Source organism: Podarcis raffonei, chromosome 10, assembly GCF_027172205.1.
Source record: "Podarcis raffonei isolate rPodRaf1 chromosome 10, rPodRaf1.pri, whole genome shotgun sequence".
NCBI classification, from domain to species: Eukaryota; Metazoa; Chordata; class Lepidosauria; order Squamata; family Lacertidae; genus Podarcis; species Podarcis raffonei.
In genome coordinates, this window is record NC_070611.1 from 16,935,279 (window position 1) to 16,962,272 (window position 26,994).

General features: G+C 43.7%; 1 protein-coding gene and 1 long non-coding RNA gene across 8 annotated transcripts in view; one reads left to right on the forward strand and one right to left on the reverse strand.

The window, feature by feature from the left end:
• LOC128422651 (uncharacterized) overlaps positions 1–7,279 on the forward strand; it is a 506,358-nt gene extending 499,079 nt beyond the window's left edge. For all 3 annotated transcript variants that reach the window (XR_008332552.1, XR_008332554.1, XR_008332553.1), the window contains exons 2-3: positions 6,114–6,237; positions 7,192–7,279. This is a non-coding gene — a long non-coding RNA (uncharacterized LOC128422651). The remainder of the gene's footprint in view (positions 1–6,113; positions 6,238–7,191) is intronic.
• HDAC10 (histone deacetylase 10) lies at positions 2,429–26,423 on the reverse strand. 5 transcript variants are annotated; one of them, XM_053406918.1, is made up of 22 exons: positions 26,291–26,423; positions 23,170–23,227; positions 22,561–22,633; positions 21,829–21,963; positions 20,448–20,544; positions 20,000–20,097; positions 18,513–18,617; positions 18,352–18,420; positions 17,003–17,129; positions 16,161–16,226; positions 14,622–14,681; positions 14,386–14,475; positions 13,568–13,674; positions 11,191–11,258; positions 9,916–10,162; positions 9,095–9,185; positions 7,178–7,263; positions 6,396–6,449; positions 5,659–5,740; positions 4,441–4,626; positions 2,897–3,068; positions 2,429–2,638 (listed from the first exon to the last, which is right to left on the reverse strand). In XM_053406918.1, the coding sequence occupies exons 3-21, from the start codon at positions 22,623–22,625 to the stop codon at positions 2,901–2,903; spliced, it is 2,001 nt and encodes a 666-aa protein (XP_053262893.1). In that variant the 5' UTR covers positions 22,626–22,633; positions 23,170–23,227; positions 26,291–26,423; the 3' UTR covers positions 2,429–2,638; positions 2,897–2,900. The 5 variants fall into 5 exon arrangements, with proteins under 5 accessions (XP_053262893.1, XP_053262895.1, XP_053262892.1 ...); XM_053406920.1 differs by lacking the exon at positions 23,170–23,227 and having other exon boundaries at positions 2,429–2,563; XM_053406917.1 differs by lacking the exon at positions 23,170–23,227.
• Between the last annotated feature and the right edge of the window lie 571 nt (positions 26,424–26,994).

Sequence of the window (26,994 nt, forward strand, 5' to 3'; positions counted from 1 at the left end):
ACCCAGGGTATTTAGCAGAGGGAAATTCAAGAGCAGATTCAGCTCTGAAGAACATTTCTGCCTTTTCTCTCTTTTCTGATCCTATACTATGTCATAACACCTTTCATCTCCCTGCGAAAGCATTGGCTAAGCAGTTTTCTATTCCTTTGGCCCAAGCTAGGGATATTGTGTCCCAATGTGCTTCCTGTTCTAAATCTCAGCTGGCCATTCCTTTTGATGCTGTCAATCCTAGGGGCACGTCTGCATTGGCGTGTTGGCAGATGGATGTCACACACACACCTGTGTTGGCTCCACTCTCCAAGGTTCACCTCACGGTGGACACCCACTCTGGATTCATATGGGCTACACCCATGAGGGGGGAAACAGCTCGACATGTCATCCAGCACACTATCCGCTGTTTCTCAGTCATGGGTAAACCTACGCGTATCAAAACTGATAATGGTCCAGCGTATATTTCTAAAACATTTTCGGAATTTTGTATGTTGTGGAATGTGAAATTAACTCATGGTATACACTTTAACTCCACAGGGCAAGCGATAGTGGAAAGGGCGCACCTGACGTTCAAAACACTATTGCTAAAACAGCTTGGCGGCCGAAGCATACCAACAGCGGATATCCCTTCGGCTGTTCACCAAGTTCTTTTTGTGCTTAACCTTCTCTTATATCCACATACTAGGACCCATACTCCCGCGGAATTGCATTTTAGGAAGGAGGAGGCACTCCCCCACCCCCTGGTGGTGTACCGACGCTTGCCTGATCCCGCGTGGCATGGACCTGTCCCGCTGATCACGTGGGGACGAGGGTACGCAGCAGTGGACGTCGAGGACAAGCCTTTATGGGTTCCAGCTCGATGCGTGCGGCCATGGCAAGTCCCTTCAACTGCAGAAGTGCCTTCCTAACCATTTGCCTTGCCATCTTTTGCTGCACCGTTATACAAGGAAGAGAAGCAGACGACACGGTCCAGTTGAAACCACCATATTTCACCTTATCGGCTGGCAAGCAGCTGTCGCCTGAATCCTACTCTGGCTGGCAGTATCCACGGCTCAGCCACTCTCGAACTAGAAGAACAGTGTTGTTGAATAAGACTTTTAGGGGAGAAAATTATCATAAGATATGGAGGAATAATATTTTTGTACAAGATATGATTAAGTTTACTAGTTTATTGCATGCTTCTAAATGTTGGGTGTGTATGCCTGCCCCCATTTGTTTTCAAATTAAAGAGGGGAAAGAATCATGGGGCATATATCCAAACTGTCAATATACATTGAAATTCATGTTTAATAGCTCTTGTTCTCTTACAGGAACATACAGTGACCAATCTCAGTGCTATAGAAACGATACCAGTGCATGGTTAAAAACTAGAAAGGAAGCCTACCATGCAGCATGGAATCAGAATTCTTATATTCTTGGCTTCCGGATGGAAGTTGGCTTCGGCATTTATTGATTATAGTGATTAGTATAGTAGTTATTTGCATTAATTTGTGTTGCTATATACAATGTATTCCTTCTTTAATTTCTGTATATACTGCATGGTTCTCCAGTCTCTGAAGAGTCGCTTATCGTGCTCGACATAACCATTGGGACTGACATTTATGCTTAAAATATAAAGAAAGAGGGCATGTGGGAGCCAGGAAGTCATGGCAAAGGCTTGTAGCGCCACCTGGTGCCTTGCTGACCTCGGTGACCAGCATGTCCGTGCCTTACAAGGTATTAGAATGTATTGACCTTAAAAGGAGTTGTGTTTCTTCTGGGCAGTGATGACCCTATATGGTGTGGGTGGGTTTAAGCCATGACCAGATGAGGTAACTTGAGACACTGGGATGCAGCAATGCGGCTGGAGAGAACAAAGGATAATAAAATGGACCGGAGAGGGAGAAGATGTCTGAAATGAGCTGCCCTCCGTCCATGGAAATATTGCTAGCTCTCTGCGTCTTTATTTTATGCTAAATAAGCGCCATTTGTAACGGCTGGCTCCGACAGGCAAATTTATTTCTTACAACCTGAAGTTAACACAGTCTTGTTTAATTATAGTTTAATTTTAAAAAAGATAGAAGAGTATTTTGTGAAATACATAATTGTGGAATACATAATTGTGGAATACAGTGGTGCCTCGCAAGACGAAAAGAATCTGTTCCGCGATTCTCTTCGTATAGCGGTTTTTTCATCTTGCGAAGCAACCCTATTAGCGGCTTAGCGGATTAGCGCTATTAGCGGTTTAGCGGCTTGGAGGCTATTAAAGGCTTAGCAGCTTAGCTGCTAAAAGGCTATTAGCGGCTTAGCGGCTTAGAAAAAGGGGGGGCGGAAAAAAAATCGCAAGACTTGCAAGACGTTTTCGTCTTGCGAAGCAACTCAAAAACGGAAAACCCTTTCGACTAGCGGGTTTTCTGTCTTGCGAGGCATTCGTCTTGCAGGGCACCACTGTACATAAATTCCATTTGAAAAAAAATAGAAAAGTAAAATGTGAAATGATTCTTGCAGTATCATTCCTGATGCGTAGCTCACTCTTCATTCTTTTTCTCTGCTGATTTTCTAGATAATCTTCATTTTCCCTTTTATTTTGATTCTGGATATGCAGATCAAAAGGGAGAGCCAAAATGACAGCCAACTGAATTTCATCTTTCAGCAATGGAAACGTTTGCTATATAAGGGAGTGGGGAGAAGGAATCCATCAGATTTTACAGCATAAAGCAACATGAGCTTTTGTAATGGCAGTTAATTCAGGACCTTGAAAAAGCACAGAGCAGTTAGAAAAACAATACTAACCACTCAATCCTATGCACTCAGAAGAAAGCCGTATAAGTTCAACTTGGTTCCCTTCTAGATAAACGTGTTTAGGACTACAGTCTAAATTCAACGTCCATTTTAATTTTACTTTCCTTCTATAATTGATACATACCTTATTACTTGCCTGAACACTGAAGCAATTTCCATTCATTTTGAAGTTGCTCTCTTAATTCTATTACCCTTTGCACATTCTCCTTCAGATCTGGTGCATACGTTCCAAAGGAAGGTGTAAAGTCACTCGTCAGGGGTTTGATTATATCTTGCAATAATGTTACCTCAGTATCCTTAAAAAAAAAAGCCAATAAAACATGATATTCCAATGAATCCATACTGATTTATGGATTACATCTTTGGAACCCCCCTCCTCAGGAACTATAACTGGTTCTTTCATTTTTAAGAACATCTTTTGTTCTGCTTGGTTGTTTGATGATTTTATGCTGGCTTCCATGTTTTAATTGCTTCTATTTTAGTTGTTGATTTATTGATCTTGTTTTAATGAGGATGGGGTATCTCTCAGTGGTAGAGCACCTGGCTTTGTACACAGAAGGTTCCAAATTCAATTCTCAGCATGTTCAGACAGGGCTGGGAATGTCCTCTGTCTGATACCCTGAAAAGATTCTACCAAGGAAGGGAGTTCAAAATATATGATTGATAAATCAGCATCAGGGGTCATGTGCCTCAAATACACGTTTAATAGGAGGGCTATGAGAACCACTCTTGATCACTGGTATGGGGATAATGAAAGCTAGATTGTAATTGCTATGCATATGCACATTTTCCAGGGGACCAGAGAATGTAGAAATGTGGAACAAATACAAAAGGTTAAAAAAAAAGGTAAAGGACCCCTGGATGGTTAAGTCCAGTCAAAGGCAACTATGGGGTTGCGGCGCTCATCTCACTTTCAGGCCGAGAGAGCCGGCGTTTGTCCACAGACAGCTTTCTGGGTCATGAGGCCAGCAGGACTAAACTGCTTCTGGTGCAACGGAACACCGTGACAGAAACCAGAGTGCATGGAAATGCCGTTTACCTTCCTGCCACAGTGGTACAGTGGTACCTTGGGTTACAAATGCCTCAGGTTACAAACGCTTCGGGTTACAAACTCCACCAACCTGGAAGAGTTACCTCGAGTTGAGAACATTGCCCCAGGATGAGAACAGAAATCGTGTGCCGGCGGCGCAGTGGCAGCAAGAGGCCCCATTAGCGAAAGCACACCTCTAGTTAAGAACAGTTTCAGGATAAGAACGGACTCCGGAACGAATTAAGTTCATAACTAGAGGTACCATGTACCTATTTATCTACTTGCACTGGTGTGCTTTCAAATTGCTCGGCTGGCAGGAGCTGGGACAGAGCAACAGGAGCTCACCCCATCGTGGGGATTCGAACAGCCGACCTTCTGATCAGCAAGCCCAAGAGGCTCAGTGGTTTAGACCATAGTCCTGAAGGGTATCACATGCTGGGGACATTCTTTGATATGAAAATGTAATTTTGGACTGGAATTAGGCTACAAGACTGTGCAACACTTTACAGAATACATGGATGACACAAAATTTTTATGTGGGGAGGCAGAAAATGCAATGTATTCTCTCTGGTTCTTTCCTCCTAAAAACCCAATATGATATACTTATTTTGTCATTAAGATTAAGATCAACTTTTTACCTGAATCAGAGCAAGAATGTGAGACTGTGCCAAGCCTTGCAGTAAGCGAATAAGCAAGGAAATCCCATTTTGCCCAACATTCTGGTTTGGTCCAAGAATTATAATGGTTAGGTCAGGCTGATAGCTGTATGCAACCGGAAGAATGAGTCCAAGGGCAGGAGAGAAAAAGTTGTTTGTTTCAACACCCTTCAGTTAAAAAATAAAACAAAATGAATACAGTCGTATAGTCACAAACCCAAAGTCAATCAATTGGTTTTTGTTCCGAAAAATAAAAAATTCCTAACCACTAGGTGCATGTTTGGGTAGTAAGCTCAGTGCAACACATTTGCAAAGTAGGGTTTCTAAGCAATTTATGCTGGAGTTCATCCACCTTCACACAACAAATGTGTTTACAGGACACATATTGATATTTCCTGCAGTCAACAAGTAAGGCACAGGCTTCATACATGTGTAGACGCACAGCCTTAAGAACATATACCGTATTTTTCGCTCTATAAGACGCACCCGACCATGAGACACACCTAGTTTTTAGAGGAGGAAAACAAGAAGAAAAAAATTCTGAATCTTTTATTTCTGTAGAGCCTCTTTTCAAAAGCTTCATTTTGCAAGTGAACAGGAGAAGCATTTTAACAGGCATTAGTGCTTGGATTTCATTCTCTCATGGAAAGCCCCAGGGGAAAAAAAGGGATCATCTGGCCGTTTGGAGAGACAGAGGCACATGGTTTGGGCAGTGATGGAATCCAAGACTGACTGAAGAGGGAAAACAAGAATAATGTTCTCCTGTCTGTTTGTCAAGTTGCTCAGGGGGCTAAACAAGGGCTATCACACAACAACCTCACAACAACCCAGTGAGGTTAAGGTGGCCCTCTCTGCCCAGTGCCTCTCCAGCGAAGTGGGAGGAGAAACGGAGCCCCTCCCGCTTCGCTGAAGAGGCGCTGCACAGAGAGGGAGAGCTGTGCAGCGCCATTCGCTCCATAAGACGCGCACACATTTCCCCTTACTTTTTAGGAGGAAAAAAGTGTGTCTTATGGAGTGAAAAATACGGTACACATATTTGCAATCCCTAACTGGCTCAAGGTTCTCAAACACTTGGGTGTCATCAGCCCTTGAAATCAGGGGATATTGCTCAATGTTTAGCTCAGCTTCGAGCTCAGACTCTTCCACCCTCTATAAATCATACTTAGGGAAGAAAAGGAATCTGAAAAATATTATGCCTACCTTTTCCCAGTTCACGGTTATATTGTATTTGGTGTCCGATTTCTTCGGCGGCTTAGCACTGATATTTATCAGGAGAACTTTGCTGTGAAACAAAAAGGAGGAGGTAGATTCTACCAGAGTGATGGGAAACCTGTGACACCCCGCCCCCCGGCTGTTACTGGATTCCCAAGCTATGTTAACTCTAGCCAGAATGGTCAGTGCTTAAGGGAGGATGGAAGTTACAGTGCAGCAAAACTTGAAGGGCCACAATTTCCTCATTCGTGTCCTACTAGATGCAAAATAGGAATACTTTATGAATTAAAGCAATAAGTAACTGGGCACTTGTAGGGCTGGTTGAAATCCACATAACAATCCTCACATTTTAGGAAGGGGTCATCTAGAGTCATAGAAAACATGGGAGAAACTGTCTGTAAATAATCACAATAGCCAACTCGTTTGTTCTTTTTCCATTTTAGCAGATATGTTTTCAAAAGATGCTCTAGAAGCCAGTCTAGCAACAGGAAAACCGATTTACAGTTCAACCATAGGCAAGTACACTAAGGAGGAAGTCCTACTGATTTTCATTAGACTTGCTCCCAGGTAAGAATGTGCAGAACAGTAGACAGAGGAATGAGTCTATCTCCATGTCTTCAATGTCATTTTTAAAACTTGCCCAAATGGTCATCAGCAATGTAATAGTATTGTCTGTAGTTTGGGCATTTAAACCCACTTAGCAGGGATGGGTATGAAATCCTTACCCATCATCCAAATCAGTTTTCACATCCACGTCACCGACAGACACACACAGGACTCTGCAGAACGACATTAAAGTGTTGTAACACACATTAAAATATATGTGGCATTTAAATTAAATTAAATAGATACCATGCACAAAAATACCATGCCAATAAGCTGTACGTAAAAAGAGAGGCAGGGCGAGCAGTGCAAGTAAATTTACAAAATATAGCCAGGTAAGTAACTAACAAAGAAGCAGGCAGGCAGAAATGATGACTAAAGACCCAGGGAATAAACTGCAAATAGATGATAAAAGGGAGAAAGAAAAGAATTGTGCCTTGTATTCTACAAGCATGTGTCCAAGCTCTCTAGTTCACAAAAGAACCGTTTCAGGATTGCAGAATCTGGAATGAAAAGTATCTGCATACATGGAGTGTCACTCAGAATAGTTAATACTTTGCACCTGCATGTGAGAAGCGACAAACATATTTGCACCATAGCAACGTAACAAGTGTCTCTTCACTCCCTGTGCAGGAGAAAATATGTGTTTTTCATCACATCTAATCCTGGGTCCTTCTACCCAATTATACAAACTGAAAATACGCACACAAATTATATTAAGATTTGTTTTCCTAACTGTCAGGAATTATCCCAGTCCCAAAAAAAGGTAGACATTATTGCTCTGTAGCATTGCTGCACTCATTAACAAAAGGTAGCACTAAGCAGTTATATAACCAAAGCATCTTAAATGTTTTGTAACTGAACTGCACAGAAAAGCACAGGATGCAAAAGGCTTTTTACTCACTTTTTTACCTTCAGGTTACGGCAATGTTTTAGAGCGATGGCGGAAGAAAGGGATACTTCAGATGAGACTGCGAGACCGTTGGTCACCTAAAGAACAAGGATATAGTGGTACCTCGGGTTAAGTACTTAATTCGTTCCAGAGGTCTGTACTTAACCTGAAACTGTTCTTAACCTGAAGCACCACTTTAGCTAATGGGGCCTCCTGGTGCTGCGCCGTAGGAGCACGATTTCTATTCTCAACCTGAAGCAAAGTTCTTAACCTGAAGCACTATTTCTGGGTTAGCGGAGTCTGTAACCTGAAGCGTATGTAACCTGAAGCGTATGTAACCTGAGGTACCACTGTACTTTTATTTCTATTCTGAAACGCAATCAAGATGTGTTTAAAAGCACAACTAATAAAAAGGTCCCCCTTAAAACAGTCTGTTGAGTATATCTTTGTGCTGCGAAGTAAATGAGACCACGTTCACCATTCGTAGGAGTCAACTCCTAGGGACAGAGGCCCCTTCACCCCACCCCCCATAAAATATTTGAGGGGGCCCGGCTCCTCCAAACTTGATGGGCATTGCCTTTCAAATGGCATGTTTTGTGATCAGTTATGCAAGGCGGGGCTTACCTGGGCCTCCCTATATTTTATTCAATTTGGCACCCCTGTCACCATTACTAACTGAATTGGTGGTCGTGAACCTAATTTTCTCTGGATTTTTCCCAATGATCAAAATAAGCAAGAAGCTGGAAAACAAATGTAGCTATTGCCTCCTAATAATCAGGATGCTGAAATTTAATGGGGAATGTCTTTTAACAATGCAGATGTTGTAATCTTTATATCACAGCGAGGGGTGATACCCACCTAAGTCTGAGTCTGAGTAATGTCAGGGGCTCAGGAGCAGAAGCACAGGGGAGAGAGGAAATGGAGAGCGAAGGGGAAGAATCCGAGGGCAGCGTAGGGGAGTATGACAGTGACCCGAGAGATTCCATGAGCTTCTCCAGCGAATCAGAAGATTCCCAGAAGGGGGCGCCGATGGTCAGGGCAAGGGGGGTCCCAGGGGGGACGCACCAGAAACAAGGGGCCAGCGGGGACTCCCAAAGCAGCAGCGGGGGATCAGGACCAGCTTCCCCACCAGAGCATAGTGGGGGGGAAGAGTCACATGTGCCAGGACCAGCGTCTCCTCCAGCGGGGAGAGAAGATGAGTCAGGGCTGACCACGCCTCCATCGGAGAGTGGGGGAACGGAGGGGAGGTCAGTTCCAGCTAGCCTCCCCGAAGGGGGAAGCAGTGACAGCAGCAGTGAAACGGTCAGGAGGAAGGTTGCCGGCTGGGCGCGTGCGCCAAGTTCAAATGTACAGGCGCGCGGGACAGCAGGAGACCCGGATTGGGAACCAGGTCCTAAAGCCCGCCGGAGGGAGGGGGAAGACTCAGGGGACTCAGCGTCAGAAGAGTCTAGGAAGGGCGAGACCCCGACGGACAGGCGGAACCAGAGGAGGAAAGAGCAAAGGAAGAGGTGGAGCAAGGCTAGAGTCTTAAACTGGTGTCTGGGGGGAGGAGATTCAGACGGAGCTTCAGCGGTCTAGAGTTTGAGACGTAGAGCTGCACGCTGCGGCTGTGAAAGTGAAACTGAACTTCAATAAAGACTTTCGTACTTAACAACGAAACGGCGTTGGTCCTTTGTGAGCTGGGACCTCGGGCAGCTCTGACATGTTAGCTATCGCCTAAGGTGTTTTGAAACATATACGTAATACCAAGATTCAGACTTGTATGCATAAGCTACATATACATGTAAAAGTAAGACAGGTTAATAGACATAATACCTAAAGAACACATCGGCCTCTAGAGACTTTTAAGCAGAGCCTGGATAGCAACCACTCCCAGACTAAAGAAGAATCAGGAGCTACAACATGCAGAATTGTAACTTTTGATATTACCTCCTTTTTAATGATTTTGTCAAGGACAGCCAACATGTTCAAAAATGAGTTTAAGTCCTTTCCTTCTTTCACAAGATCAGCATCAAGTCCGCTGCAAGAGACGTGTTTTTGGAAACAGGTCACAGTCTGGGAAAGCTGGAATAACTGTACAATCTGAATAACATGTGAAACTTTTAAATGTGTGTCAACGTGTATATCATGGATAGGCAAACTATCGCCTTCTAAATCCAGTCCGCGGATGGTCAGCGTGTTTTTACATGAGTAGAATGTGTCCTTTTATTCAAAATGTATCTCTGGGTTATTTGTGGGGCATAGGAATTCGTTCATTTCCTCCCCCCAAAAAAATATAGTCCAGCCCCCCGCAAGGTCTGAGGGACAGCGGACTGGCCCCCTGCTGAAAAAGTTTGCTGACTCCTGGTGTATAATTAACCAGCAAAGGTTATGTTGTCATTCTTCAATGAGGAGCCGTCTTTTACTAAGCATTAGCCTCATTTGGTGCATTTTATGAAAACGGAAAATGAAGGCAGAGAGACATGAGGGTAAATGGGAGAAATCCAATCATTTTGTTAGTGCATGGTCTATAATTGTAGATTGTTCCTGTTCTCCTAACTCAGTATTAACTGGTTTGACACACTGCATGCCAATATCAGAGAAACTGATAATGAAGTTAGCTGCAGGTGATGCCTTAACGCTACCCAAAAAAGGATTAGGAATATTCCAAGTGTAGAAAATAATAATAATTGCTTTGGAATTTGCATTAACAGGCACTGCAATCTCTCATAAACATACTCTATTCCTGACCTGGCAACAGTATGGCTAACCTGAAAAGGGCCTTGAGTTCTTTCGTATCCTTTCCCTTCTCAATTTGAACAGACGGCGAAAGCAAGCGTGCATTGCTTTCATCAACGGCGACGGTTGTTTTAACGTGAGGTCTTGGAAATGAAATATTTTTCATGTGGAGCTCCAGAAACTTGTCTGTTCTGATGGTCTCTTCACTATTCGGTCTTCCAGCTTCTAGTGGGTGTAGGAGTTGTGCCCTGGTACTGAGGTCTTGCAATGGAGCTACGTCTGAAAACAACAGAAGACATCTTTGGGCAACACACAATGAAAAGCTTAACTCTTAACAGAAGACAATCTATGCCAGTGTTTCTCAACCTGTGGGTCCCCAGATGTTATTGGACTACAACTCCCATCATTCCTAGCCAGCATGACCAGTGGTCAGGAATGATGGGAGCTGTAGTCCAACAACATCTGGGGACCCACAGGCTGAGAACCACTGATCTATGCTGTTAACACTGCATACGTTTACAACTTCTCCAAGACTTCCAGAGGTCTTCAAGAATGAACAAGGTTCTAATATCCAACCCACAAATGAGGGATAGCCAAGGTGGTAATTTCCAGATATTGCTGAACTCATATCCTCCCAGATCATTGGCCACACTCGCTGGGGCTGATGGGAATTGGAGTCCAACAACATCTGAAAAACACTACCTTTGCCACAGATCATACTGTATGTATGACTCTAAATAGATGGAACGGCTCAGCAGAAATCAACCAGCAGGTTTCTAGGAAGGCAATGTTAAAAGTTACGTACATTTTATTCAGAATCCTGCTCTAGCCTTACCTTTTGTAAACACCGTATAATATTTAACCATTCAGGAGGGAAAACCTGGAACCATGTGCTATGCTCTACAAGCCGGATGAACTGTTTCCTCTAAACTTAAACATGTTTAGCCCCAATAACTTTAACCCAAGTATACTAGCCAAACATTCCCCTCATTAGACTATCCAGTGTAAACTTGCCATCATTTCATTTGAGTGTTGGGTTGGAAAGTGAGGGGGGGGACAGACTAAAAATTATCCATGTTCATTCAATCAGTTATATTCTCCCACTTACACAGAACCCCCATCCAGCTATATCAAGGTCTAGCCAAAGTTCCCCCTAAACTGACAGACTAGAGAACTTAGTTGAACTGGAGGTCTAACTGGTAGATTATCTGAACCTGAAAATATGTGTTGCTTTAATACATTCACTGCATTATTTTTATCAATTTTATCTGCACTTTAGAATAAATTTTAGGCAAGTGTGTCATTACCTTCATGCATCAAACACTTCCAGTATGGTTTGTGTACAGCTCTTACATTGTGGATTGATTCTAATGCACTGCAGAAGAGACAGAAGAGTGTAAGAAAGGTTATCTACAAAATACACACACAAATGAGTATCAACCCAGTCTCTATATTGTTTAAAAGTAAGAATCTGTAAAGATGTTGCATTAGCAAGTTGCACTGACACAGGACAGAAAACAACTTTAAAAATATCACAGGTTTTGTGGCATGCTAAGGACTAAAAAACATATTTTTGGCATAGCAGAGTCTGGTCCTTCAACTATATTAGTATTCAATAGACTGTATGTGCTTCTTCATCAAACTTACCAAGCTAAATGTTCTCCAGTCACAAAAGCTATAGCAGATTTGAATTCCTCACACCGAAAAGCATATTTTTAAGACCCCTCCCTGAAGAAATTTGCAAAAATTAAGTTCAACCCCTAAAATGACATGCCTTATTACATTAACTAAAGGGCCTAGAAGCTCCAGTCAGTGAAGTGGAGCCCAGTATACCTGAAGGAGCGTCTCCACCCCCATCGTTCTGCCCGGATATTGAGGTTCAGTTCCAAGGGCCTTCTGACGGTTCCCTCACTCTGAGAAGTGAGGTTACAGGGAACCAGGCAGAGGGTCTTCTTGGTACTGGCACCTGCCCTGTGGAACGCCCTCCCATCATGTGTCAATGAAATAAACAACTACCTGACTTTTAGAAGACATCTGAAGGCAGCCCTGTTTAGGAAAGTTTTTAATGTTTGGTGTTTTATCGTGTTTTTAATAGTCTGTTGGGAGCTGCCAAGAGTGGCTGGGGAAACCCAGCCAGATGGGCGGGGTGTAATAATAATAATTCAATATCTAATGTGGAGTCCTGAGTGGGTGTATGCTTCCCATCTTCCCTCGATGGAGCATTAATGGAATCCAACCACCTTGGAGAAGATTACAAACTAAGTTGATTATGACTTCCAGCTAGTAAAGGAAACATGAAAACAGGTGTGGCCAGGAAAAGGCAAGAGATGAACACCACACAAACAAAACATCCCCATAGTGTAATTATGGGCACAATTGTTCGATCCATGCTAACAACAACAATAAAAATATGTGACATTTGCTCCACTCAGAATAAGCTGTGTATGTCAAAATCATAGCAAGGATAAAAACCAAATTGTTGGCTCTCTTTCCAACATGCAGAGTTTCAGAATGAAGAAAAGAAAAACCGGCAAATGGGGAAAAGCATAGATGGAAGTAGGAGCAGAATTGTGCTAGGATGAGGAGAAAATAATTTTGCTCTTTACATGAAGGTCTGTGGTTTTTATTGCAAAACTCTCCGTTGTACAGAGCTGGGGGAATCCTGACCATGGACTAGCAAACAAACAAAAAGAAACTATGCAAGTCAGTCGGTAATCAACACATTTTTACATCATGTGTTAAAGGATGACAGGCATGTCCTTCCTTGCCATGCAAGTGGTTTATTATGGCGCATGGAGCTCAGCCCAAATTCCAACACAGTGACTATACACCCAGCTCAGCGACCAACCTCTCCTCTGTAGGTTTGCTAGTTTTCCATTGTTGACAATGAGGTTTCACTTTTAAAAGTCTCATTAAGTTTAACTTCTTCATTAAATATATAGTAAAGGTAAAGGGACCCCTGACCATTAGGTCCAGTCGGGGCTGACTCTGGGGTTGCGGCGCTCATCTCGCTTTATTGGCTGAGGGAGCCGGCGTACAGCTTCCGGGTCATGTGGCCAGCATGACTAAGCCGCTTCTGGCGAACCAGAGCAGCGCATGGAAATGCTGTTTACCTTCCTGCCAGAGTGGTACCTATTTATCTACTTGCACTTTGATGTGCTTTCGAACTACTAGGTTGGCAGGAGCAGGGACCGAGCAACGGGAGCTCACCCCGTTGCGGGGCTTCGAACCGCTGACCTTCTGATCGGCAAGTCCTAGGCTCTGTGGATTAACCCACAGTGCCACCCGCGTCCCAAATAAACTGTACATACTTCCAAATATACTACCAATGTCTTCCAAAAACAGCAACCTCATGCATGAAGATGGGATACAAGACTTGCTTATTACAACAGGGAATGATTGAGCAGGGAATTAAAACTTCCTCAGTTAAATGAACAGGACTTAAAATGTGCTCCCCGTTTGGCTGAATTCTGCTCACATATGGAGATAATGTTTACACTGGAGTTCTTTTCAAGCACTGCTCATGCGAAAGGAGCATGGATGACTCCATGTTCAGCCACCCCACCCCACATGTGATTCCCACAGCCCTTTTTGCTTGCCCCCTTCATGTGAGTAACTCCTGGAAGGAGCGGCAATCTTTTATTCCAAACATGTAGACTTGTGCACACAAACCTATACAAATACCTTAAGCATGGCGCCATTTCTCCGGACAAACGTGGCAATGGATCTCCAAGCAAAGTTTTTAGAGTCATACAAACCGATTCAGACAGCGACCTCAGATGATATCCGCCCTAAAATACATTTGAAAATATATACTGAATTCGCCATAGCTCGCTATCGCCATCTTGTGTCACATTTTCACATTGCACTTTACAACAGACTTGAAACATTTCATTTGCAGCTGTATAACTGAGTTCCGGGGGCGGGGGAGCCAGCAAGGCAGGGAGCAGGTCTTCCAGGACTCACGGCCAATATGGGCACAGCCAAAATACAGAAACAGCCTCCCCTCAGAAGGACGTATCCACAGGTCAAAGTATGTTAAAAAGCAAACTTGATCACCCAGGAGTTTCCTGCCTATCAATATTAATTTGGCATATGTCACTGTGGCTCCTTCATTACACATTTTTTAGGCGTCAGGCAAAATTGTTTCCCTTCAACCAGGTGTTTGGCTGATTAACAATCTATAATCTTTTAAATGTGTGTGAGACAGGGAGTTATTGGTTTGGTTTGGTTTGATTATGTATTTTGTCTTTTCATTTTGTCTTTTCATGATGTGAACCACCCTGTCCTGTGATCTTTGGATGAAGGGCAGTATAATTAATTAATTAATTAATTAATTAATTCCTGTATCTTGGTTTATTAATGGTTTATTATTGTTTTCTAATGTGTTTTATTACTTTCGTACAACACTTTGCTTATGATTTGTTTGTTCTTGGTACAGAGTGTCAAGTAAGTGCTTTAAACAAATCACACAAAAAAAGCTTGCCGCATTTAAAGTTTACCTCCAGAACCACACACAATTTTCCTTTCGCCAACTGCATTAGGAAATGAGTGAGATGGGCAAAACATTCCGGCGTAGCGCTCATCTGACCCTAGAGAATGGGAAAGAAAGATACAAGCAGCTCATCAAACCAGAAAACCACTTCTGGGAAATTTGCCTGTTCTCGCTCTTATATGAAAAGAAATTTTAACTCTAAAGTCAGGGAGGTAGCAAATATATATGCAGAAGATTACTTACCTCTGGGTCACCAATTCCGGAATCGTAACCAGCAGAGACCAAAACAAGTTCTGGATCAAACTAAGATTTTTTTAAAAAAAACCAAACAAAACTGTCAATACATTATAGTGCACTCTGAATGAAGCTACAGAAATCTGCCAGTAATACATCGATTCAAGCAGATACATTGGCATGTGAATATTGATGGTCTACTTAAATGAACTGCAAATACTGCTTTCTCATTCTCTTAACCTGCCTTACACCAAGTTAGACGGTCGTCCACCTCACCCGCTCTTCCCCAACCCGCTCTTCCCCAACCTGGTGCCCTCCAGATTTTTTGAACTAAAACACCCATTTTCTGTAGCCAGCATAGCCAAAGGTCAGAGATGAAGAGAGCTGTAGCCCAGGAACATTTGGAGAGTGGTACCAGGTTGCAGAAGTCTGCTCCACTTGGACTCGTAGCATCTGGAGACCCTAGGGACTGAAACTAGACCCTTAAGTGTGCAAAGCATTTAGTCTACCACATACAAATGGCAACTCCACTAAGAGAACAATCATTGTACTCTAAGACAGGTCGCCAACCTTTTCTGGCCAGTGGGCACATTTGGCATTTTGAGAGTGTGTTGTGGGGTGCCAGTCACAAAAGAGCTGCTGAGGTGGGGTACAGCATAAAACAAAATGGCTGCCACGTGGAGTGTAGCATAGCCCAAAATGAGAGAGGCCAACCCTCCCTTACGTTTACCAATTGGAAATCAGATATGTCATGCCGGTCCTGATTGTGTAAAATCAATACTGCGTGATCTCCACATACACAGAGGTGCTGTTGTTATCAAACAGGGAGCATTCCTCAGTACCAGGGTGAAAATACAAGATGGCCACCACACAACCACCCTCATTTCACAGAAATCGCTTAGACGATACCTGCACGTTTTACCTCATATTTTTTTTTTCTAGGAGGGCTGGGGACTTTTTTTAAAAATGAAAGCTCAGAGTCTAGGGCATCTGTCCAGGGGCACTGGTGAAAGCCTTCGCGGGCATCACGGTGCCCACGGGTACCAGGTTGGCAATTCTTGCTGGCAACCCTTACTCTAAGCTCCTCTAAAACCATCACCATCTCAAGGCTTCTATTTACTTTCCTCTGTGCTTGCTAAAAATAGCTGTATATTTCTTTAATCACTCCCTAGTCAATGCAGTTCTATCTGATAACTGCCTTCACCCCTGCGGACCATTTTTCTAGAAGCAACAACATAAAATACTGTATTTTTCCATGTATAAGACTAGGGTTTTTTCCCCTAAAAAATAATGTCAAAAATTAGGGGGCATCTCATACACGGATACATCTCCCCCCATTTTCTTAAATCTGGGTCTCCAAAAATAGGGGGCGTCTTATACACGGGGGAGTCTTATAGACGGAAAAATACAGCAATCACTATTTCCCTATAGCAGAAGATCATTTCTCAAGATGCCACTACCAAGGAATATGTTGAAATGGCTTTTAGATACAATTTCTAATTCATGCAAACGAGATTTACAACATTCAGAATGGGGGAGGAAAGTTACCTCAAAAGCCAAGGGAAGCAACACGTGAAGAAATACGGCTACATAATCTGCATTGCCCATTCCAATCTGCAAAGGCAATAGATTAAAACAGAATGAACAGATTGCTTTTAAAACTGTCAAGGCAGTCTAAGATTTCATTAAGATCTCACGGAAATGATCCAAGGCTTCAAAGAATGAGGCAGAGCTGTGGCTCCTGCCATTATCAGAAGGATCAAATCCTAAAATTGTACGCTGAGTGGGAAGAATCTTACGCGCCTGCTTAATGCTGGATTGAGTCACAACTGACAACGTGTAAATAGAATACAGATGTGAACTTCAGTTACAGGGTTTGGCTGTGTTTGTTACCATTATGACGGAAGCCATACCAGTACAAAATCAATTAGCATACCTGGGAAATGCTTTTCTCTGCCAATTAGAGATTTCCGCTAACCAAGGGATGTGTACATGGGAAATGAATCTTTTCCTTATTTGTTAAAAAGTTATCAGAACACATGCAACACAGAAAGATTATCTGTGAAACAGTATCATGCAGATGCAGTTATCTGTACAAACTTTGCTATGTTACATATCAGGTTATAAATCCCTTTTCTAATCTGTTATTCATATAATCATTACAAACTCTTATCACCAGTTCCACAACCTTCAGCTTCGAATCACTTTTAACAAACTGGGTTCTACCCATTTTACACCTCTCTTGATACCTTACTATTGCAGTCTAAAACATTTTTAAAGCATAAATAATCAAGGTAACAATTGAAAAACTTTTTTAAACAGAAATTGCACCAGGTGCATGACTTCTAGAGCTTATTGAAGTTGCATTCTTAAGCTATCTTGTTATTTACCTTATTCCAAGGCACATTTATATTGAATCCTTTTCCTTTCCCCTGACCAACTGCATCATAATCAGACTCTCTAAGTGTAGGCCAATACTGCTGGTGTTCATACCGATGCCAGGAAAAATAGAGGACACTGGAAGCAAGAACAAAACAAGGTTAAGTACGCCATTAATGCTCACCTGAAGGTTTTTTTCAGCATGTGCAATCACCAAATTTGTACCTCAACAGTGAACGTGAAACATGACAACATTACACATTGGCCTGGTCCACATGTCAACTAAGCCAAAGCATGGCTTGGCAGGAGTATGTGATTTACAGGAGAGGAGATAGTGAGCGTTTTGCCCCTATTCTAATCATTCTGCTGCCTGACATGTCATCCAAACCTGGGCTCATTGCTTAGCTCTCTCTTTCCTGACTAGCCATGAGTTGTAACCAGGGTTTGTCCTGTGGTATGCAGTTCATGGTTTGTTCAGGAAACCTAAACTGCAGATCTGGATTCAGATGACATGAGAAGCCAAACCATTATTATTACACCAAACAGCCAAACCACTCTCTCTCAACTTTGGATTTCCAACTTCACCCAGAAAGCTAACAGGTAAATTGGGTTTTGAAGCCGTTGTCCTGAACACAGGCAAACCTGGAAAAGGTCTGAATTATTATTTTTTTAATACTCTCTATGTCGCTGTGGGTTAAACCACAGAGCCTAGGACTTGCCGATCAGAAGGTCAGCGGTTCAAATCCCCGTGATAGGGTGAGCTCCCATTGCTCGGTCTCTGCTCCTGCCCACCTAGCAGTTCGAAAGCACGTCAAAAGTGCAAGTAGATAAATAGGTACCACTCCAGTGGGAAGGTAAATGGCATTTCCGTGCGCTGCTCTGGTTCACCAGAAGCGGCTTAGTCATGCTGGCCACATGACCCGGAAGCTGCACATAGAGCGAGAAGAGCGCCGCAACCCCAGAGTCGGCCACGACTGGACCTAATGGTCAGGGGTCCCTTTACCTTTACCTTTATGGCACAATGCAGCTATTCCCAGAAGATAAACTGGAAGAATGAACTGACATAATAAAAGATGAGCATGAATAATAAAAAATATAGAACATGATGCAAGACACATAATGATAAAATAGTTATGTTACAACTGAACATCATTCTAAGTGTCTGTGTGTGTGTGTGTGTGTGTGTGTGTGTGTGTGTGTGTGTAGATTTTACAATGATCAGTTTTAATGATTTTATGCATCTTAAGGATATCAAAAAGTGCCAAAATATGTCAGGAACCCACTTCCAGACTAATTGCAAGAATTTTGAAAGGCATATAAAATGTTGTTCCAAATCTGTAAAAACAAGTAAACAACAAACCTTGGATCTTCATTAAAAATATATTGAATTCCTTGTCCGTGATGCACGTCCCAGTCAACAACGAGAACTCTGCATGAACCAACAATGACAATATTCACTAGAGAAGCAAGAAAACCTCTAGGCCAGAAACTAAGAAATGTAGAGACCAATCTATACTTAACCTCCGCAGACCATATTTCCTTTGGGCATATTTTGCTGCTATAGCAACATTGTTGAATATACAAAACCCATTGGCTGCATTTCTCTGGCTGTGGTGACCTGGAGGCCTGCAAGCAAGCAAAGCGGTAAATTAAGCATTAATTAATAGAACCACAGGAACCTAGATTTGGAAGTGGGGTTCATAGGTCACCTAATCCTCTGGTCAACATAGGAAATCCAGAGCTAGAACATCCTCAGTGGATGGCCATTGAGCTTGAATCCTGACAAGATAGAAGTACTGTTTTGGAGGGACAGGGAAAGGGCAGGTGTGGAGGACTCCCTAGTCCAGAATGGGGTAACTGTGCCCCTGAAGGACCAGGTGTGCAGCCTGGGAGTCATTTTGGACTCATAGCTGTCTATGGAGGCGCAGGTTAATTCTGTGTCCAGGGCAGTTGTCTACCAGCTCCATCTGGTACACAGGCTGAGACCCTATCTGCCTGCGGACTGCCTTACCAGAGTGGTGCATGCTCTAGTTATCTCCCGCTTGGACTACTGCAATGCGCTCTACGTGGGGCTCCCTTTGAAGGTGACTCGGAAATTGCACCTAATCCAGAATGGTGACTGGGAGTGACCACTGGGACCACATAACACCGGTCCTGAAAGACCTACATTGGCTCCCAGTATATTTCCAAGCACAATTCAAAGTGTTGGTGCTGACCTCTAAAGCCCTAAATGGCCACAGCCCAGTATACCTGAAGCAGCATCTCCACCCCCATTGTTCAGCCTGGACACTGAGGTCCAGCTCTGAAGGCCTTTTGGTGGTTCCCTCCCTGCGAGAAGTGAGGTTACAGGGAACCAGGCAGAAGGCCTTCTCGGTAGTGGCGCCCACCTTGTGGAATGCCCTCCCACCAGATGTCAAGGAAATAAACAACTATCTGACTTTTAGAAGACACCTGAAGTCTTCCCTGTTTAGGGAAGTTTTTAATGTTTAATGCTGTATTGTATTTTTAATATTCGATTGGGAGCCATCCAGAGTGGCTGGGGAAACCCAGCCAGATGGACGGGGTATGTATGTATGTATGTATGTATGTATGTATGTATGTATAAATAAATAAATAATAAAATAATAATAATAATTTATCTAGAGCTAGAACATCCTCAGTGGATGGCTGTCCAGACCTTGCTTGAAGACCTCTACAAAGGGACCATCCCTATAGGCCTAATTTCATGCTGATGACGAGGAAGGGGAAAACCTGCAGAGAAAGTGGGTGGCAGGAAGGAAGGAGGAGAAAAAGAGGGTGCCCTGCCCCTTTTTGACTGTGGACCCACCTACCACTTCTTCTAGCCTTTGCCCGCCACCAGCACGCCATATCAACAGATAAGCTTCTGAGGAAGCACAGCCCACAATGGGGAAAAGTTCCCCATCCCTGCTCTAGGTTACTGGTCCCATTGGCAAATGGAACTGAAAAACACACAGGGTTTCTGATAAGAAGAACTATCACATTGTTACCTTATCAGAGCCATCCCATTCCGTGTTTTCCCTGACATCACAGCATCCACCATGTCCAGAGTTCCTCCCACAGCCAATTTGGCACAGCGATACGTGGTCTGAAGAACAGCAGAGGTTGCAATTCAAGTCTTTCACCACAACCTCTAAGAAGGAGCATTTTGGAGCATATTTCAGCGTGTCAAAGTAAGCCTAGTATGTTCCCTCCCTTCTCTCTCTCTTGACATGAGGCCCAGCAGAGAGACGCACACGGAGATTTACCCATGTGAAATGTTCTATATCAGAGTTTCCCAAACTTGGGTCTCCAGCTGTTTTTGGACTACAGCTTCCATCATCCCTAGCTGGCAAGTGGTCAAGGTTGATGGGAATTGTAGTCCACAAACAGTTGGCGACCCAAGTTTGGGAAACCCTGTTCTATATAGAAAGTGATCATTATTGTGTCGGCACATACCGGGTGAAAGAAAACAGCATCGTAACCAGCCGAGGTTTTTCGGAGCTCTTCTTCTGTCATTTTCGGAGTTCTCTTCACAGTTTCCAAATAATCCGAGCTGGGGAAGAAAAAATGCCTCAGACCTTTAAGGCAGTGAACTTGCAGCCTTCCAGGCATTGATGGACTACAACTCCCATCATCCATGACCACTGACCAAGCTGGCTGGCACTGATGGGAACTGGAGTGTAGCAACAGCTGGAGGGCCACAGGTTTTCCATGACTAACCTAGAAGGACAAACAAATCTACCTTTTCTTTTAGGCAGATGGGGCCTAAGAGATTGGGAACAGGCCAAAAACTTGTATTCAGGCTTGGAATCGCTTGGCAAGAAGTGCAGGATATATAAATTTAATACATATATACATAAATATGGGACGCAGGTGGCGCTGTGGATTAAACCACAGAGCCTAGGACTTGCCGATCAGAAGGTTGGCGGTTCGAATCCCCGCGACGGGGTGAGCTCCCGTTGCTCGGTCCCTACTCCTGCCAACCTAGCAGTTTGAAAGCATGTCAAAGTGCAAGTAGATAAATAGGTACCATTCTGGCGGGAAGGTAAACGGTGTTTCCCTGTGCTTCTCTGGTTCGCCAGAAGTGGCTTAGTCATGCTGGCCACATGACCTGGAAGCTGTACGCCTCCTCCCTCGGCCAATAAAGCAAGATGAGCGCCGCAACCCCAGAGTCGGTCACGTCTGGACCTAATGGTCTGGGGTCCCTTTACCTTTTATACATAAATAAATACTCACCCCACTTTCTCCTCACCCCTCCTTTCCCTTTTTTGAGCTAACCATGGTGCGCTGTTATGCCTACACCAAAGCCAGGGCTAATCCTGGTTCGCTTTAAGTATCCTTTGCCACCACGGTTAGAAATGAGTTTTCAAACTCTCATTTTTGACTAAGTATAGTTAGTCAGCAGAGACACAATGCTTCACCATGATTAGGTCCAAAAAAAGGGGGGGGGAGCCATGAGCGGAAAGGAAGACAAGAAGCAAGTATGTTCACAGCTTGCCCTCTTAACCATGGTTAAGGGGAAAAGGAGTATTACGTCTCCAATTAAAGAATTTCAAGTTCGGATGTAGACTAACTTGTATTGAGCTTCAGCTACTTCCAATATCTTTCCTATCAACCTGAACAGTATGAAGTATTTCCTGTCTTTCAACCTAGGCCTCATCGACTTTTTGCAAAAGGCCGGGATTTCATTCCCCATTTTACATACAGGTCTTAGGGTTAGGCTATTTCATTATAAGAACAAATTGTGTGTGGAAAGTTTGAGGAAAATATCAAGGGGTGAATGCCTTTTCTATTTCTCGAACATAGCGATGGAAACGCATCATGACAGACGTCGGACCTGTGAACCAACATGACCTCTTCCTCAGTTCCTTCTCTGACAGGTACAGAGACGCATCTTTCAACCAGGTTATAGCATTTAAGGCGCTCATAGCAGGAAGAAAGTCGCTCAGGGACTTCAATGTCACAGACTGGGCTGAAAAACAAGCAAATGTTTTATTTTTGCACTAAAATCACCAAGGAAGCATCTATATTACTATTGAGATATTACTATTTTTGGCAGGAGATTTTTTTTTTCTTGAAACCACAACTTTAACCCCTGAATCTGAAGTCCTGAAGAATGATGATTAACTTTAAAAAAAAAAGTTTTAAAATCATCCATAGGCTAGAACAACAACAAAAAGGAGAACTTCAGATTAACTTTGTTCACATGTTGCACTGAACACAGGTACAAGCTGTCAGTACACACGTACAAGTGTTTGTGTGAAAGAGCGTACACTTGTTGATCTGCAGTTGTGGGTTGCTTAGCAGAAAACAGGATCACACATGTTGTTCTCAAGCCACATTTGTAGTTGTTTGTTGTTGCTTTTAAAAAACTAAGATTTAACTTATTCTTAGTAGTAGTAGCAGTAGTAGTATTAAATTTATATACCGCCCTATACCCAGGGGTCTCAGGGCGGTTCAAGGAATAAAATCAAGATATAAAAACACAAAATATATAATAAAAATAAAAACAACAACTCAATAGCCCCCCCCCCAAAAAAACCACATTTTTAAAGGGCATAGAACTTACTCATCCCAAAGGAGCTTATGGCTGGTCATTTCATCATCATAAACCAATGCTGTTCCAGAAGCCATGCCTCTAACTGAAACAAACCAAACACAGAACATTTGTACACGTTTTAGGCGGAAACATGAACACAAGCGTTCCCAAAACGGAAGTGACCGAATCCACGATGACGTCCTGCAGTGTTCTGTTTAGCACACTTTCTAGATGACTTCTAAGCACACTTAAGAGCCAGGAGAATTTCAGAGGCATCTTCACGTAGCAGGTGTGGCCTTACGTGAATACGTACTAACATGCATTTGGTCCAATGGTCAGAGCAGTGGTTTTCAATCAGTGTGCTGTGACACCCTGGGGTGCCTTGAATGATGGTTAGGGGTGCCGTGGACAACACTGGCCTTGTCCCTCTTTCTTCCCTTCCCTCCCTCCTCTGGTGCCCTCTCACATCTCTGCCTCCCAAAGGCTTATGTGAATGTTTGTTGCAACAGCCCTGGCTACAAGCTCCACAGGTGAATGGTGCCTCTGGGACTGGCCAGGGGGTGCTAGATGTTGGGAAATTCCATTCCACCTTTAGTTGCAGACATGGAACTGTTGCATGTCACATGTCTGTTTACATACCAGCACAGCTTGCTGGGAACTTTCGTTGTGTGAATAGCTTTTGCTTTTCTCTGTCTCCCTGAGAAGACAAAGAGAGAGACGACATGTTTCTTTGTCCTGATTTATGATTAATAAATCCATAGTTGTAGTATGCTTCCGCAAGCCTCAAGCCTATTCTGTGTGCGCACTTCACTCGGCTGATATAGTATGCCCTGGCTTTGAAGCTTGGGTTGTTGATTTACGTTGGAGCAGAGGCCGATGGGTCTTTGCAGCGGGACAGCTGGAAGGAGACGACCCAGCTGGGGCTAGCCAGCTGGCCTTGCGACCCTCTGAATGCCAGGAGCAGAGGCGGCCTCCGAGGAAGCAAGCAAGCGGGCAAGGGAGCCCAGCCAGCCAGTCCGCCAGCCCTTGCTGTTGGGAATGGACAGAAAAGTGGGAAGCTGGGCAGGCAAGCGCCGTGTTGGCCTTTCTTGTGCTCGTTGTGTGAAAGGCCTGCCTGGGAGCTGAGTGCCCAGCGCTGAAGGGCACACCATGCAGGACCAGCAATGCCCACTGCTGCCTCTCAAGGTGAGGAAGGCGCTGGCCTCATGCTCACCTTTCTTCGGTCTCCGTTGGTCTGCTAAGGCTGGGGGCATCCTCTTCCCAAGCCCCTCTTTGGGGCAGCTCAGAGACCAGGGGCTGCTGCCCTGAGGACTCTCAAGGAGAGGGGAGAAGAGGCTGTGGGAACACTCGACAAGGGAGAGTCAGGGCCGGATTTAGGTTTGATGAGGCGCTAAGCTAATGAAGGTAATGGGGCCCTTTATATGTCCAGCTGTCCTTTGTCAACAACAAATTGTTGCTGGTTTTTTGTGTGTTGAATATATGCTATATGGTAATTTATGGACCTAATTAAAAGACGCCTGCTTCTTGGGAAAAAAGCAATGACAAACCTAGACAGCATCTTAAAAAGCAGAGACATCACCTTGCCGACAAAGGTCCGTATAGTTATGGTTTTCCCAGTAGTGATGTATGGAAGTGAGAGCTGGACCATAAAGAAGGCTGATCGCCAAAGAATTGATGCTATTGAATTATGGTGCTGGAGGAGACTCTTGAGAGTCCCATGGACTACAAGAAGATCAAACCTATCCATTCTGAAGGAAATCAGCCCTGAGTGCTCACTGGAAGGACAGATCGTGAAGCTGAGGCTCCAGTACTTTGGCCAACTCATGAGAAGAGAAGACTCCCTGGAAAAGACCCTGATGTTGGGAAAGATGGAGGGCACAAGGAGAAGGGGACGACAGAGGACGAGATGGTTGGACAGTGTTCTCGAAGCTACTAACATGAGTTTGACCAAACTGCGGGAGACAGTGGAAGACAGGAGTGCCTGGCATGCTCTGGTCCATGGGGCCACGAAGAGTCAGACATGACTAAACGACTAAACAACAACAAATATGTCAACAACAAATTGTCACTGTTTTTTGTGTTGAATATATGCTATATGGTAATTTATGGACCTAATAGGTATCTAAAGCCATTTGCACATAACAAAATGTTTTTTATCTTATATTTTGGAAATGTACATCCAGTGTTTTTCTCCTTTAAATTTTTTTTGGGTCCCGCAAGAGAGTGGGGCCGTAAGCTATAGCTTGTTTAGCTTATGCATAAATCCAGCACTGGGGAGGGTGTTCAAAAAGGGGTGACGGTCTGCCGCCTCTGCAGGCAAGGGGTGATGTAACTGGGCTCCTGAGGCTCTGAGTGTGTTTCCACACAGGGGAGCTGCAGAAATGTTGTTGTTGGCCAAGGGAGCCATGGACTCCGAAAGGTTGAAAACCTCTGGGTTAGAGTGTTCACTTCATCAAATCTGGCCCTCTTTGAAAAATGTTTGGGCACCCCTAGCCCTGGTGCTGAATTGAGAAAGAATTCTTTTATTAAATCTTAAATTGTAAAGTTGGAAGGGTCATCTAGTCCAACCCACTGCAATGCCTGGAACCTGGCATTGGGCTGCCAGAATGTACTGTAAACTAACACATTTTCAAAATGTCTGATAGCCAGGTTCCACTACTTTTCACAGGCTGAGAGTAGTGGCTCCCTCATATTGTAACCATTATGGAATTAATACTTGAAAAGAAAGTACAGTGGTACCTCAGGTTAAGTACTTAATTCGTTCCGGAGGTCTGTTCTTAACCTGAAACTGTTCTTAACCTGAAGCACCACTTTAGCTAATGGGGCCTGCTGCTGCGCCGCCGGAGCACGATTTCTGTTCTCATTCTGAAGCAAAGTTCTTAACCTGAAGCACTATTTCTGGGTTAGCGGAGTCTGTAACCTGAAGCGTATGTAACCTGAAGCGGATGTAACCCGAGGTACCACTGTACTAGCACAGTTTGTGTTGTGGATATGCTACTTCCATAGTTTACTTGACATGGTTCAGACTGACCAATGCATTGTTTTCAGTGACAATCTGTGGCAACTGAAGCTGTGAAATGTGCTAGGGGCAAGAATTTTTGTTGTTGTGAATTCTATTCATGTTAACAACGTTATCTGACCAATAGTAAGCAAAATCTCTTAATTTGAGGGAAAAGTATACCATACAATGTACTGTATCAAACTATTTTACATGAATAACGCAGGCATTCTGAAATTAGAAAGAAAGCAACATTGTTAAAAACAAGGTGTTACATAATAAGATAATTTGTCTGCCAAAAACAGTGTGGTGGTGTCATATATATAAGTCCATTGTTAATAAACAAGCAACTAAAAAAGTTTGTTTTTGTTTCCTGTCCCCCCCCCCCCAAGCAGAGATAATGTGTAAGCGTGGTGTCAGCTCCCTTAAAAAAAGGTCGACAACTCTGGAAAGGGGGCGTGGGGCGCCGGAGGGATCTTTGCACCACGGCGCCGGATATGCTTAAAACGGCCCTCCCAAAAAATGAAATGCAAAACATTTCATGCGTCTCTTGGGGCACCACTGAGCATATCCTTGTTGACGGCTTGAAGCTCAAGCAAGGAACCCTTAATGCCCGACGGTCAGCAAAAGGAAGGAGTGCCTCTGAACATGTGCAGAGTGCAGTTTCTGCCCCACTCCCCCGCAACTTCGACCAACTGCAGCGGGAACGGCAAAGGATCAGTGCAGGTCCCTGGTTAGATTTAAGACTTACTTTTGACCTACCTAAAGTAAGAAGGGTCGCTGCTTCTGTCTGCTGCACCCAGCGTGGAAAACAAAAAAAGGTTAAGCCAAGGGTTAAGCTCCGGGGTCCTGCTAAACCTCAGGGACTCTCCGTTGTGTGTAGAGAGGAAAGACAGATCAAAGGGCTTGAAGGGCGGAGCGAAAATCTGCCGCTCCTGATTAGCCAGGGGAGATGGAGAAGAATTCTTCGTCGGCCCAATGAGGATCCGCGATGCAAAGCACTGGAGCGTCAATCTGCATCGCCGCCTCTCATTGGGCTATCGGGACTACTAGCTAATCCATTCATGCGCTGAGTGGCGAGGCGGGCAAAGCATTTGCGGCCGCGCAGTCACGGATAAAACAAGGTTGTCAGTGAGATAGTATCCATTCTTTAGTTACAACGTGTCGGCTGTTTAAAATGACTTTTAGGTGTAAAAAAGCATTGTGAGTTTTCACTGAACTGGCGTTTTCCTCTGGTTTTGTAAATAATAATAATAATAATATTAATATTATCAATAGTATTATTAATAGTATTATTAGTATTATTAATAGTGGTATTAATAGTATTAATATTAATATTATTAATACCCTGCCCATCTGGCTGGGTTTCCCCAGCCACTCTGGGCCGCTCCAAACAGAATATAAAAAGCACGATGAAACATCAAACATAAAAAACTTCCCTAAGCAGGGCTGCCTTCAGATGTCTT

Bases quoted from the DNA above. Each gene is read 5' to 3' on its own strand.
- HDAC10 (XM_053406920.1), bottom strand. From the start codon at position 22,625: ATGGCTTCTGGAACAGCATTGGTTTATGATGATGAAATGACCAGCCAT. The intron at 7,264-9,094 runs GTAATATCAAAA...CTTGTTCTTTAG, and splicing joins ACAAAATCATTAAAAAGGAG to GTGACCAACGGTCTCGCAGT. The intron at 6,450-7,177 runs GTGAGTAAAAAG...GTCGTTCTGCAG, and splicing joins CGTAACCTGAAGGTAAAAAA to AGTCCTGTGTGTGTCTGTCG.